General features: G+C 50.9%; 1 protein-coding gene across 2 annotated transcripts in view; it reads right to left on the bottom strand.

Annotated features, from left to right (window-relative positions):
- LOC101688164 (CXADR like membrane protein) overlaps positions 1–12446 on the bottom strand; it is a 99648-nt gene extending 87202 nt beyond the window's left edge. Inside the window, exon 1 of one of the 2 annotated variants that reach the window (XM_045080421.1) lies at positions 12052–12446. In XM_045080421.1, coding sequence (XP_044936356.1) covers positions 12052–12082 — 31 coding nt within the window. In that variant the 5' untranslated portion in view covers positions 12083–12446. The remainder of the gene's footprint in view (positions 1–12051) is intronic. The other variant, XM_004750097.3, reaches the window with a different exon arrangement.
- Positions 12447–12632: the final 186 nt, after the last annotated feature.

Genomic DNA, 12632 nt, shown 5'->3' with positions numbered 1-12632 from the left:
TGAGCATGAATCCCGTCATGCCCATACATGAGGGAGTCAAGACACGCTCCAACCTTTCAACCCAGTTGTGCCACATGTGGGACCCCAGACTCCTTTCTTTCTCAGGCTATAAAGCCAAAGTTGTGTGTGTGAACGCACATCATGGGAGGTTACGGCCATGCTTTTCCCAGGGCAGATAGTTGAGGTAGGACTCTTCCATTTCCTCAATTCCTGTCAAAGGCAACTTGGGTCCTGCTCTGTAGCTCCTTAGAGGTTTTTACGTTCTGTGGGGATCCTGTATAGGTCATACGGTCTGGTTCAGTGGGCCTGGGGTGGGGCCTGAGATTCTGCCTGTCTCAGCTAGCTCCCTGGGAGGACACAGCCACTTGTCTGAGGGCTACACTCTAGGTAGCAAGACGGCTGACCAGCAGAACAGTCTTCTTGGGACCATCATGGCTTCCGCACTGAAAATCCAGTGTTCTGTGGCTGAGAAACCCCTCAGTCCTGGGCAAATCAGGATGGTCAGTCACTGTACCTCTTAGATCTCAAGGCTTCCCAGAGTAGAGAGCAGCCATAGCTGGCAACAATCTTTCATGGAACGCACACACGCTCAGGGAGCGGCGGTGGCCATGGGGCCACAGAGGACTTCACATGGGGGCAGTGAAGGGTCCGCTGAGTGCCGTGGGATGCTGCGGCCACTCACGAGGGAGCTCCTGGTCCTGCAGAGGAGTGGGATGAGCAATGAATTGGGGGCCAGGAGAACTGGCTTCTTGTTCTGGTTCTGCTACTAACTGGGGAAAATTTCCTCATCTCTGATCCTTTTTTTTTTTTTTTTAAGATTTTACTTATTCATCAGAGAGAGAGCACAGCAAGGGGAGCAGCAGGCAGAGGGAGAAGCAGGCTCCCCACTGAGCAGGGAGCCCAAGGAAAGACTCGATCCCAGGAGCCCCGAATTATGACCTGAGCTAAAGGCAGACCCTTAACCAACTGAGCCACCCAGGTGCCCTGCTCTGATCCTTTTCTATAAAAGAGAGGCTGACAATACCTGCCTCATGATGCTGTCATATATCTAACATACTCATAAGCACTAAGCCTGGAAATAAAATAAAATAAAATGAAAAATACCTTTAAATCTCACCAATGCTTTACTGACAGGTGTCTCTTCTGTGTTTCCTGCCTCAGTGACAGAGCCCTAGGTAGCGATCCGCCAAGACAGAGGAGAAAGGAAAGACAAAGACTTTTAACTCTATGTTCGCGGGAAGGAGCCTTTCATCCCCAGAGGGCCTGCAAAGGGCCAGGGAATGAGTCGGTCAGCATGGCTGGGTTGGCCTTCCCCGCTAATGAAGCTAAAAGTTCAGAGGATGCTGGAAGGAAAAGCTACATGTTCTCCAAATTATTACAGTACATGGAAAATAAATCACCAAAGTGTAAAAGGCCTGAATGACCTCAGGCCCCCCCACCAGCTGTCTCACCACCTCCCACTCACAGACCTGCTCACCACAGAGCTGGGACCACCTGACCTCTCCTTACAAGGAGAGGGTGTAGGTCCCTTCAGGGAGCAGCTAAGTGTGGTCGCCCCGCCAGAGGTGGGAGGTATGCTGGGCAGGCCACTCGCCCTGCAAATTGCTCACCATCTTCTGTTCCATGCCTCAGATGACCCTTTCCTTGCTGGGGTCTTTTTGATGAAAAAGAATCCTCATTAAAGAAACCATAGGAAGAGGTCACTTTTATTTTTTATAAGCTTATATTTTACATTCATTAACTTTCTCATCCTTAAGTTTGCTCACTCATTCATCCACTTTGCAAGTATCGGCTGAGTGTCAGCCACTGGGCTTGGAATCGCAGACAGTACACTCCTGTCCCCGCTCGCAATCCCACAGCATCGACGGAGAACCCCAGACGCCCGCACAACGTGCGCAGCTACTGCAGTGGGAGTACGGGGCTGCCGTGGGAGTGCAGACAGGCGAGCCGAGCTCCCGGCCTGGGACAGTCAGGAGAGCCTTCGCGGGGCAGACGGCGGTGGAGCCTGTGGTCTTGAAAGCGAGGTGGGCGCCGGGGTGGGGGAAGGGTGAAGAGGCAGCCGGGCAAAGGGAAATTTGTGGCCCACAGCATGGAGGTGCTGATGAGCCCGGGGCGCGGCCCACAACAGCTTAGATCCTTCTAGAGCAGAACCTTTTAGGAGGGCTTCTTGGCAGAGGGTGTCGGTGTGAAATGGGAGATGGGGGATGGGGGACAGAAAGGAAAAGAGGTGCACACCAAAGATAAGCTTTACAAAGTTCACACTTGTGCTGTCTTCTTCTATCTTCCTGTTTGTCTCTGTCTTGCCCTCTCTCTGTGTGTTTCTCTCTTCTGTCTTCTATCTGTTCTCTGTCTTCTTTTTGTCTCTACCTTTCTCGCTGTATCTCTGTTTCTCTTTCCTTCTGTTCTTCTCTCAGCGTCTCTCCGTCTCAGTGTGTGTGTGTCTCTGTATCTGTCTCTCCCTCAGTCTCATCTCTCTATAGGTGTCTCTGTCTCTGTCTGCATGTCTCTCTCTCCATGTCTCTCTGTCCTTAAGTGCCAGATCCGAGAGCAGGACATACTGGGCCCAAAGAGAGAGGGAAAGAGCGAGGGGAAGGTCAGGCTAAGGTGGCGGGCATGTGAGGGGCTGTCGCTGGATTCCTCGGGGCTTGGCAAGCTGCGGGTCTCCAGGAACAGGGAGTGAGAGGCAGTGGAGCAGAGAGGATGGCTGTGGAGAGGTGGCCCCGTTTCCACCTCTCCTCCTTTGCAGGGCAGAGAGGGGAAGGGGGGAGCCGGCTGCACTTGGCCATTGGCTGGAGGAGCCCTGGGGATGGAACTCCATCAGAGGGAAGCAGATGGAGAGCAGGCCTCCGCTGGAAACCCAGACTCTACCTGCCTGGCCCAGGGATCATTCTGAGTGGGAATTCTAGGTCTGCAGAAATCTGGGACACTCGGCTTCGCCCTGTTTAATGAAGAGGGATGTCACAGTCTCTGCTGTTCAGGTCAGTGGAAAAAACAGACATTTTCCTTCTCACCTTGAGGTTTTCCTGTCCTCCCAAATTTAAAAAGGAAATATTACTCAACACGTCTTGACTGTGGGTGTTGGGAGAACTGCGGTCTAATTTTGGTCGGGACAAATGACTGCCTGAAAGGGGCTGAATGCAGGGACTTACGCCTCCTTCTCAGGCCACATCCTCAAAGAGTGGGCACACCTTGGTCCCCAGGCGACCTCCCGTCTGTGTGTTGGGACACGGATGCTACCGGTCTGTCTCTTCACCCCCGTCTTCCCCAGACCAGTGCTGAAGCAGGAGGCAGAGGGAACGTACAACAGAACACCTAACCTCTTACGTCTCACCTTTCTGACCTGTAAAATGGGGATAATTCCTGCCTCGCAGGCTGTGGTGAGGATACAAGAAATCACTTGTACGAAAATCCCTCGTACAATGCCAAGGACATAGCAGATGCTCAGTAAAACATGATCTGACGCCAAAAGGAGAAATGAGGCCCACGGCGTCGGCCCAGCCGGGGCAGCCGGAGTAGGCACAGCCAACGGGGAGTGTGCAACAGCAAGGGCAGAGCCTGGCAGAAGGGCTCACGGCGAGATGCCATCCCAGCAGCAGCCCACAGACACCCTGCCCCGTGGGGTGTGGAAGGGCACCTCTTGCCCAGGGCTAAGTGACACAAAACAGTCCTCTCCCAGAGCAGCTGCAGGCAGTCAGCTGGGGTCCCAGAGCTTGGCGGCGTTTCCCCAAAGGACATCTAGGAACTTGTCTGCGGGCTGGAGGAGCAGCCGTGGCTGAAGCTCGAAAGGCTGGCCTGGCTGACCCGGCATTCGCTGACTCCAGGCAGAATATGCCCACGTCGTCCCCACCCCCATAGGCTGACCCTCTCCCAGCAAGGACACTCACGGTCACGACCACAACCGTTTATTCACTCTGGACGAAGCAGGGCGCTGAGATTCCTTACGTGTGTCATCTCACTTAACTGTCACGACAAACCCAAGACGTCGTTATTAGAGGCAGGGACTGGGGAGACAAGCAGGGGCCAGAAGGTGAAGGTCACGCGATCCCGAAGTGGGGGTTCCGAGGACCCCAGGGCCCGGCTCTTCGAGAAGTTGCCGCCCTGTTGGTCTACATGGAAGCCTTCTCTGCCTCCCCCTGTTCTTCCCTTGAAGAGTGATTGGAAATAATAGAACTGTCACTGGAAGTAATGAGAAGTGACAGAGGCTGGGTTATAGAGGCTCATTGCTCCAAGTCTGAACCATCCCGACAGACCCAAGCCTAAATTTAAACAATGAAGTCACAAAGCAATTTCCCCCTCTGAGATTTGATTTCCCCGCCCTGCCACCAAGAAAAGGAAGACTATGGCAGGGGCTGAGTCTCTGTTAGATACAACGGATTCCTTCTGGAACAGAAAAGTCCTTCTTGGCTTGATCTCATTTGCTTTCCATGCAAACAAACACCAGTTCCAACCCTGAATGAGCAGACTACCATTCTTAATTAAGAGATCCAAATTCATAGATATATTTCTTTCTCTTTTTCTTTTCTTAACATCCCCTGAGGGATGTGGGAGTCGAGGTAGCTGCATAGCTGGCAGGTTGTGATGAAGAATGAGACCATAATTCTCAAAAGGCAAGGACATTGGGAGGTTCAATCCCTCTAGGAAGCACCTGGCTGAAGGCCAAGGACACACACTGCTTAAATATCCTTTCTGATGATGAGGTGGGGTGATCTATCAACCCACCCGCTGTTTCTTCAGCACCAACCTCAAGACGTGAAAGTGCTGTGAGGGACAGAGAAACATCAGGCCCGGTCCCTGGAGACCTACAGAGAAGAAATACCCTATTTCCACAAGACAGCTCATAATTAAGTTCCTTCCTCCTTGGGACGCCTAGAAATCTTGGTACTTTCCTCGATGCTGGGAGCACTTTCATATATCTGTAATTCCCTGGTCAGGCCTACGTTGCCCCCAGAGGCCTGGGTTCTCAGATGGTGGAAACCGTGCCCTTCGCGTTAACAGGGTTTCGGAGCCTAGGATGGAGCCTGAACCAGACAAGGCGCTCCCCTTCTACAGCTCTTCTGTGAGAGTTTGTGGATGAAGTAGAAATTGTGCACACGGATAAGGGAGACTGAGGAGCAGTGCCACCATCCGTGAAGACGCATGAGCTCAGAGAAGCTCCTCTGGGAACACCAAGAACCCAGCAGCTTAGCTTAGCTTTTTTTCTGCCTTTTCTACTTCTATGTCTTTCTCTTCCTCCTTCTCCTCTCCTTTTTCCTCCCTTGTCACCTTTCTGACCTGAACTCCCCCCTTGCTGTCTCACTGCAGAAAAGCCCGCCATATTCCCCACTGACTGGGGAACCATTCCAAAGATGGCTGTCGCCCCTTCCGCTCTTCCCAGGAAGGAAATGGCTTTCTCCTGGGCTTTCCACTGAAACGAAGCAGCCTTCAATCTTATCGCCACCAGACTCTGGCTGATGCTAGTCACACAGCGATCCAGCTGCCTGTCACTAGCAAAATAAAGGTTGTTTGATATCAGCATTCCTTCCCACTTTGGTCTATATGGTGCCAAAGGAAATAAACTTGTATTTTTCCAGAATCCAGACAGTTAGGAAGTTCAGATAACTAGATTTTAAAAATATATATATATAGTCTGCATTCTTTTTTGTTGGGGGGAGAGGTGGGAGGCAAAGAAGTGAAAACTGGTGGAAAAAGGAATTTAACTAGAAAAGCAACATATAGGACACCTTCACCACCCATGATCTCAGGACTGTGTGCTAAGAAGAACAGCTCATGAATCTGACCCCACAGAAGGGAAGGTCTCCACAATAACTTTGAGTACTATAAGAGTCTTCTGATTAACCAGAAGAGCTAGTAATCCCTCTAAGATAGATGAAGTAATTCTAAATCGCAAACAATAGTCATTAACCCAAACAAATCGGATTAACCATTTGAATGGGGTAAAGGGAAAGGGGTAGGGGATAAATGTTCTCACTGAGTTTTCCACTGTGGGATTTATCGTTTGGCCCCCTATAAACGAAGACTCTGCTTCTTGGTAACACAGAAGTCTTGATTTCAGAACTGTGTCCCTCCTGGGAAATGAAAAGCAAATGGTGAATTTTGCTTACAAACAGTTTCACACATTGGGCCCCTTATACAGAGATCTACCCAGGCGTCGATGTTTGGGCCTGTTATGTAGGTAACTGCTTAGGATAATGTCCTCTGGGTGAATATTTCAGTTGCTGTCCTTCCAGGGCATAGGTATCTGATCATCCTACCCTGACCTTCAACAATGGATGCTCCCTGGCTAACAGTGCTGCAAACAATACTTCCACTACTGCTCTCTTCACATTAGGGGGCTGACCCTTCTAAATTTATAATCATATGCAACCAGTTGCCATGAGTGGACAGTGCCTGAAAAAAAAATTGGATAGTCATGGCCACACCCATGTGTTCCTAAACACAACCACATCTCCATCAGCTGGCATTAAAAAAAAAAAATCAGAAAATATTAGTGGTATCAGGAAACATAGAGATAACCTTAGTCTAATAATCTCATTTTGCAGAGAAGGAAATTGAGGCTCAGAGGGGTACGACTTTCCCAGAATAACCTAGCAAAGTTATGAAGGCGCTAGAGCTACTAGTTTACCATTCTATCCCTTACGCACACGCGCACACACACACACACACACCCCTCTTTGAAACTTTGAGCATAATCCCCTCTTCTTGAATATACCAAACATTCTACAAGGCACAGTAGACGTTTCCAAAATTTCCACTTTGGATGGCTCAATTGAAATGTTAAGACATCTGCCCTATTTTTCGGACAATTTCTCAATGTAAAAACCACTGCCAATTATTCAGTGTTTAGCTCATTTAACTGGTGCATCTGAAGAGCAATTGTGATCTTAGAGCTCAACTACATGAGCTGAGAAGAAAGGAGAGACCTTTTCTATTTCAAGAATGTGTGAAAGGACAGATTATGGAATTCGGGTTCTAGTCGTGGCCTTTCTACGAAGCTAGCTATTTAACTTAAGCCAAGTCCCTCTGAACTTTGGTTCCTTCTTCATCATAAAAAAGGGGATAGGAAAAAAGGGGAGTACATTTAGATGAAGGATTACTTGCGTAGGAAGGGCATCAGGAGATCAATGAATTCCTAGAAGTTCTAGACAAAGTTCAATGTATATGTGTCTTTTTCTGAGAAGTGGTTTCGTGGTTTTCATTAGATTCTCAGTGGGGTCTGCGATTCTAAATTTTAAGAACCTTTGATTTTTAGATAGTCTCTTAGCTTTGCCCTAGTTCTGACAATCTTTGACTCCATCTTTTAAAAAATGTCTGTCTAGTTCATTACCATTAGGTACATTCATGAAATACACTCCACTCATGTGTACACTGCTCAGCTAAGTATAAGACAAAAATAGGATGAGACAAGACATGAGCCTACTGGGAATGTATCATTATTATGACCATCATCATTAATGTGGGAAGATGAAGGCAAGGCATGGAATCCTACTGAGACCTGTCACTGAACTACAGACCAATGGACTGTGCAATCAAGCCTTCCTCAAACTCATTTTCTTGGAAATAAAGTTCCTTCCCCACCCTGGCAGAAATTTCAATGAAGAAGTTTATTGTGAATAACAAAATAAGTTTGTGTAACAAACACATTTTCTGGCCCCTGTCCATGTAATGTTCTGTGCATAACTTTTTTAATGGTACTGGTCCTATTTGCATTAATGGGCAAGAAAACCCAAAAGCAAGTTCAGTTGAAACTGGGCTCCTCACGGGGCATCTGAGTGGCACAGTCAGTTAAGCCTCCAGTCCTTGGTTTGGGCTCAGGTTGACATCTCAGGGTCATGAGATTGAACCTTGCATCGGGCTCCATGCTCAGCACAGAGTCTGCTTTTGGTTCCCTCTCCTTCCCACTTGTGCTCTCTCTCAAATAAAAAAATTTATCTTAAAAAAAAAAAGACACAATTGTGTCATTCCACAGAGTAATAATCCTCTCTATTTTTCACCTCTCTTGAACTTAAGTGTTCCAGATGTTTCAAAAACCCGATTATCTTAACAAATGGTCCCCAGCTTTGAGTCTCTGCAAGGTACCAAAAGGGGAACATAGTTGAATGGGACAGCACCCAGTCTGCATAGAGCTTAGGCTCTCACTAGAGCCTGAGATGAGCATTTAGATCACCATCATGCAAAAAGCATGTAACAGAAAGGCTACTGTGATTCTAAAGAAGGAGAGCCTATCTTGGTTGGGGGAAATCGTGGATGGGTCCATGAAGGAAGTGGTCTTTGAGAGGAGATCTGGAGGGGGAACAGAATTTTGATCTGCAGGAGCAGAGAGCACGAGTACATCTTTGGTGGAGGGATTATCATAAACAAAAGCATAGAAACAGAAAGAAGCATGGGGCTTGTTTAGGGCACAGGAAAGCAGCCCGATTCCCTGCAGAGCCACCTGGGGTGGGAGGAAAGGAGTTGTGATTGACACCGCGTGTAACATCTTTAACCTGAGAATGAAGTGTTTGTACTCAGTGTTATAAGCAATGGAGATTTCCAAAGGTTTTTGAAAGAAGGGACTAACATCATAGAATTATAGAATTTTTTAATTAAAGATCTCCTTACCTCTGCTTTAGGGACAAGAGAGTCAGAACAAGAACCCAGAAAGTTTGCCTGTTTCCTAAGTCCCAATTGTTTGCATTAATACCAGCTGCCTCACCAGGTCACGCTGCCTCCACCAGTGTGGAGGCTGGAGAAGAGAGCTCAGGCAGGAGACCAATATGGCAGCCATTATGGGAGTCCAAGTGAGAATTTAAGGCGGAATAATGAGGACCTGAGCATGGCGGTGGAGGGATGGTCAGAGGAGAGGCTGGAGCTGGGGGAGCCCATGAAGTATCCCTTCTCTCTCCTCCATGGAGCTCGGAACATTACTTGTACATTCACATTAGAGAGGTGTGGCAGGTCCAGAAAACATGAAGTCCACTGGTCCACCCTTGCTCGGATTACGAATTCTTAGCCCTCCCAACTCCCCTTCAATACTACGTATTCTCTAGAAAAAAAAAAAGAGGCCAGAAATCGTGCCAGCAGTGATCTTAAGCAGTCCTGGAGGTATTCCTTTAAGGGACCAGTAGACAATTTTAGGATTCAGGCAACTCTGAGGGTTTTCTTTCTGGCTTTGCTAGAGGGCAGGCATATGTGGCTCAAAAGCCCTTAGCAAATAAAGTTCATCCAGTCCACAGAGTGACTCCCTAAGGGGCTTCTTGGCCACAAAAGAATTTCAGGCATAGAGGGGTCCCCCTCAGGGCCGGATCTCTGGATCACCAGCATCACATCAGGTCTCCTGCCTTGTCCCTCGTCTGGACCCTTCAGCTCATCAACTCTGACTTTCTACCTGCACTGGGATGTCAGGAGTCTGAGTATGTCTGACAAAGAACACAGACGTGGCAAAAGCTGAACAGTAGGTGTGAATGGCAAACATCCAGTTGTGTAGAACATGAAGTCTGGAGTCTACTTTTTCTCCTTCACACGGCCTTCTGTTGGCACTAATTTTATAAGGACAGAACCAACAAAGGAATCATGAGAGGCCGCCTCTATGATAAAGAGACAATCGGCCCAACAGATTGTTTTCTCACCAAAAGAATGGTCACACATCATCGGCGCTTGGTAAAGAAGGGACCATGAATCAGTAACATCTTTTGATGCCTGTCTTGTCAGTTCCTCTTTCTCATGAACTAAGAGGAGGACTGTGATCAAGGCCAGTCACTTGATTGCAAATGACTGTGCAGGACGAATGTCACTTTTCACTTTCCACTATCAACTGTGCCCTGTTGGGGCTGGTACAGACCCGGGGTTCGAACACACTTAGCTTAGTCTTCCATCCCTTCCGCACATCCTTCCTCCCCCAAACCCCTCCTTGAGGTCAGGTTCACCCTGACATCTCACCCTTCAGGAAGAGGGCTAAACCGGATTTCACAGCAAAGAACAACTTTGGTAAGCCCTTCTCTAGTGACAGAAGGCTGTATAGACAGGGCGGTTTAGCGAGCACTCTCTCAAGGCAAACAACCTACATTCAAATCCCATCTCTGTTAATTACGAGCTAGCCTCGAGCAAGTTATCTGACCTCTTTACACCTTATTTCTTCAGCTGTAAAACAGAGAAAATAACAGCGTGTAGCCCATAGGATTGGCGTGAAGGGTAAATGAGTTAACAAGACAGTTCATATCAAGGGCTCAGCCTAAGTACTTAAAGAATTCCAGCTGTTTTAAATAAAGGGGATCTGATGTTTGAGCCTAGTGAACATCTGGTGATCCACAGCTTAGGGCCAGAGGCTGGTAAGGGTGACAATGGTACCATCCAACTGTGCCAGTTGTGCACAGGAGAAGGATTGCCAATACTTGGCCAGTATCTGAAGGAGCTGGAAGGTACTGGCCTCTCACCTGCCTCACCTGAGCCAACCATATAGGCTAATGCACCTTTTTTACTTCTCTACCTCGGTGATTACCGACCTGAGGCTGGCCTAGAAGGACATGCTTGTGGCAGGTTATAGGTGTAAAAACAAAAAGGAGAGAGAGAGAGGGGCACCTGGGTGGCTCAGTGGGTTAAAGCCTCTGCCTTCCGCTCAGGTCATGATCTCAGGGTCCTGGGATGAAGACCCCGCATCACATCTGACTCTCTGCTCAGTGGGGAGCCTGCTTCCCCCTCCCTCTCTCTGCCTGCCTCTCTGCCTACTTGTGATCTCTGTCTGTCAAATAAATAAATAAAATCTTTTTTTAAAAATGAGAGAGAGAGCGAGCGCGTTCTAGAAATCCACACCAGGGTGGCTTCTTCACTTTGGTGTGGGGGTTTTCTAGACATCAGGCCCAGCCACACCCCCTGGTGTTTCAGGCTGTCAGAGCGACAAGGGATTTAGGAACCGTTTAATTTGCTTGCTTTGGAGCTAAGGAAACCAAAGCCTCCGGTAGTGAGTTGTCCAAGATCACCCAGCTGGTCAGCTCAAAACCAGGACTAGTTCTCAGGAGGTCTGATGTCCTGCATCCTGTTCACCCTACAACACCCAACTGGCTCTTTGGTCTTCTGAACCCTGGCTAACTTTTCATCCTGTCCCCAGGGAGCTCCCCACACATCCCTGGTGCATATCATGGCTTCTCTTCCACTCTCCTGCCTGCCTTCTCTGCCCCTGCCCCCTCAGACGCTACCGGTCTTCCTGCCTGCTCTTGTCCACACACATCCTTGATGCTACTGTCCTGCCCGGTCCTGCAAACCTGCCTGCTTCCAGCCCAAGTGAGAATGTGCCCCAGGGCCTCTGGGCTTTCAGGAGTCCCCCCTGGGTGACACCCAGCTGGACATCCCGAGAGCTCTTCTCTTTGCCCCGAGCCTGCTTCTCTCTGTCCTTCCATTCCACCCCATTTTCCTTCTGTCTTCCTGACACTCCGCTGCTCAATCTCCCTCAGTCTTGCGCTTCTGCTTCATATCCCCCGTTTTCCTCTTTTCTCCCGAGCTCCCAACCCCTTCGGCTTCTCCCTCCTCTTGCCCTCCCTGGGTAGTGTTCCCTGCTCCCGGTCCTGCCTGCGCTCTGGCCTTTCCCCCTCCACCTTTCCGTCTCCTCCGTCTCTTCCTCCATTCCCTCGCGCCTCCCCTCCAACACATCTGTTTCTAATCTGAGCCCTCGAGGCGCCTGTTTGAAACAAAAAACTCCCCCCACCCTCAGGAACCTGGCACAAAAATTCTTGAAGAAACCTTCCTCCCTCCCCCAATTCCCCCCCCCTCCACGCAAGACTCCCGAAACTAAACACCAGCCGCCCGCCCGCCCCCCACCCCCCAACCCTCCACATCGGACGGTTCACGGCCAAACTCCACCAGGAAACACCCCCGGCCCCAGCCCGCTCCCGGGCCCAGATGTGTGAGGCATTTTCGATGGCCGACTGGGCGGGCCTGCGCTGCCAGATGTGCGCCTCCGGAGCGCCGAGCGGGCACCGAGCCGCGCGCTCTCCCCGGGGGCTGCGGGGACCGGCGTTCGGAGCCCGGGGCTGGCGTGCGCGGGGGCCGCCCCGCGGGTCTCCCGCGCTGCCGAGCACTCACCTAGCCAGAGGAGGACGCGGAGGAGGCTCATCCCGATGCCCGGGCGCGGGCGCTTCCCCGCTCAGGCGCTGCAGGGCTCCGGGGCGGCCGGGCGCAGCCGACGGACCTTGGACGAGCTGGGCGCGGCGCCTCGGGGTGCGCGCGGGGCGGCTGCGGCCATGTGCCGGCGCGGGAGCCCGCCCCGCGCCCCGTCCCCGCGCCCGGTCCCCGCAACCCCCCGGCGCAGAGGGGCTTCCAGCGCTCGCCTGGACGGGAGCGGGGACCAGGGTCGCGAAGGGAAGGGCCAGGCGGAAAGACGCTACCGCTTCGCGGAACACTTTTCCCTGTTTGGAAAGAAAAAGAAGTGAAGAAAGAGAGAGGGGGGAAAAGAGAGTGAGCTGGAACCACATGGTCGCCTCCCACCCGCAGCCCCTCCCTCGCCCTCCCCCCGCGCCCCCGCCCGCGCCCGCGCCCGCCCTCGCAGCTCGGGGCCCGCGGGCCGGGAGGGCAGGGGGGCCGGGCCGCACCGGCTAGAGCGGAGGAGCCGCGGCACCGCGGCCACGGGCGGAGGGCCGAGGCCTTGCCGGGCTTCTCCGTCTCGG

Source organism: Mustela putorius, unplaced genomic scaffold (assembly GCF_011764305.1).
Source record: "Mustela putorius furo isolate JIRA1106 unplaced genomic scaffold, ASM1176430v1.1 tig00000460_pilon_pilon_pilon, whole genome shotgun sequence".
Lineage (NCBI taxonomy): Eukaryota > Metazoa > Chordata > Mammalia > Carnivora > Mustelidae > Mustela > Mustela putorius.
This window is presented reverse-complemented; position numbering and strand designations above follow the sequence as displayed.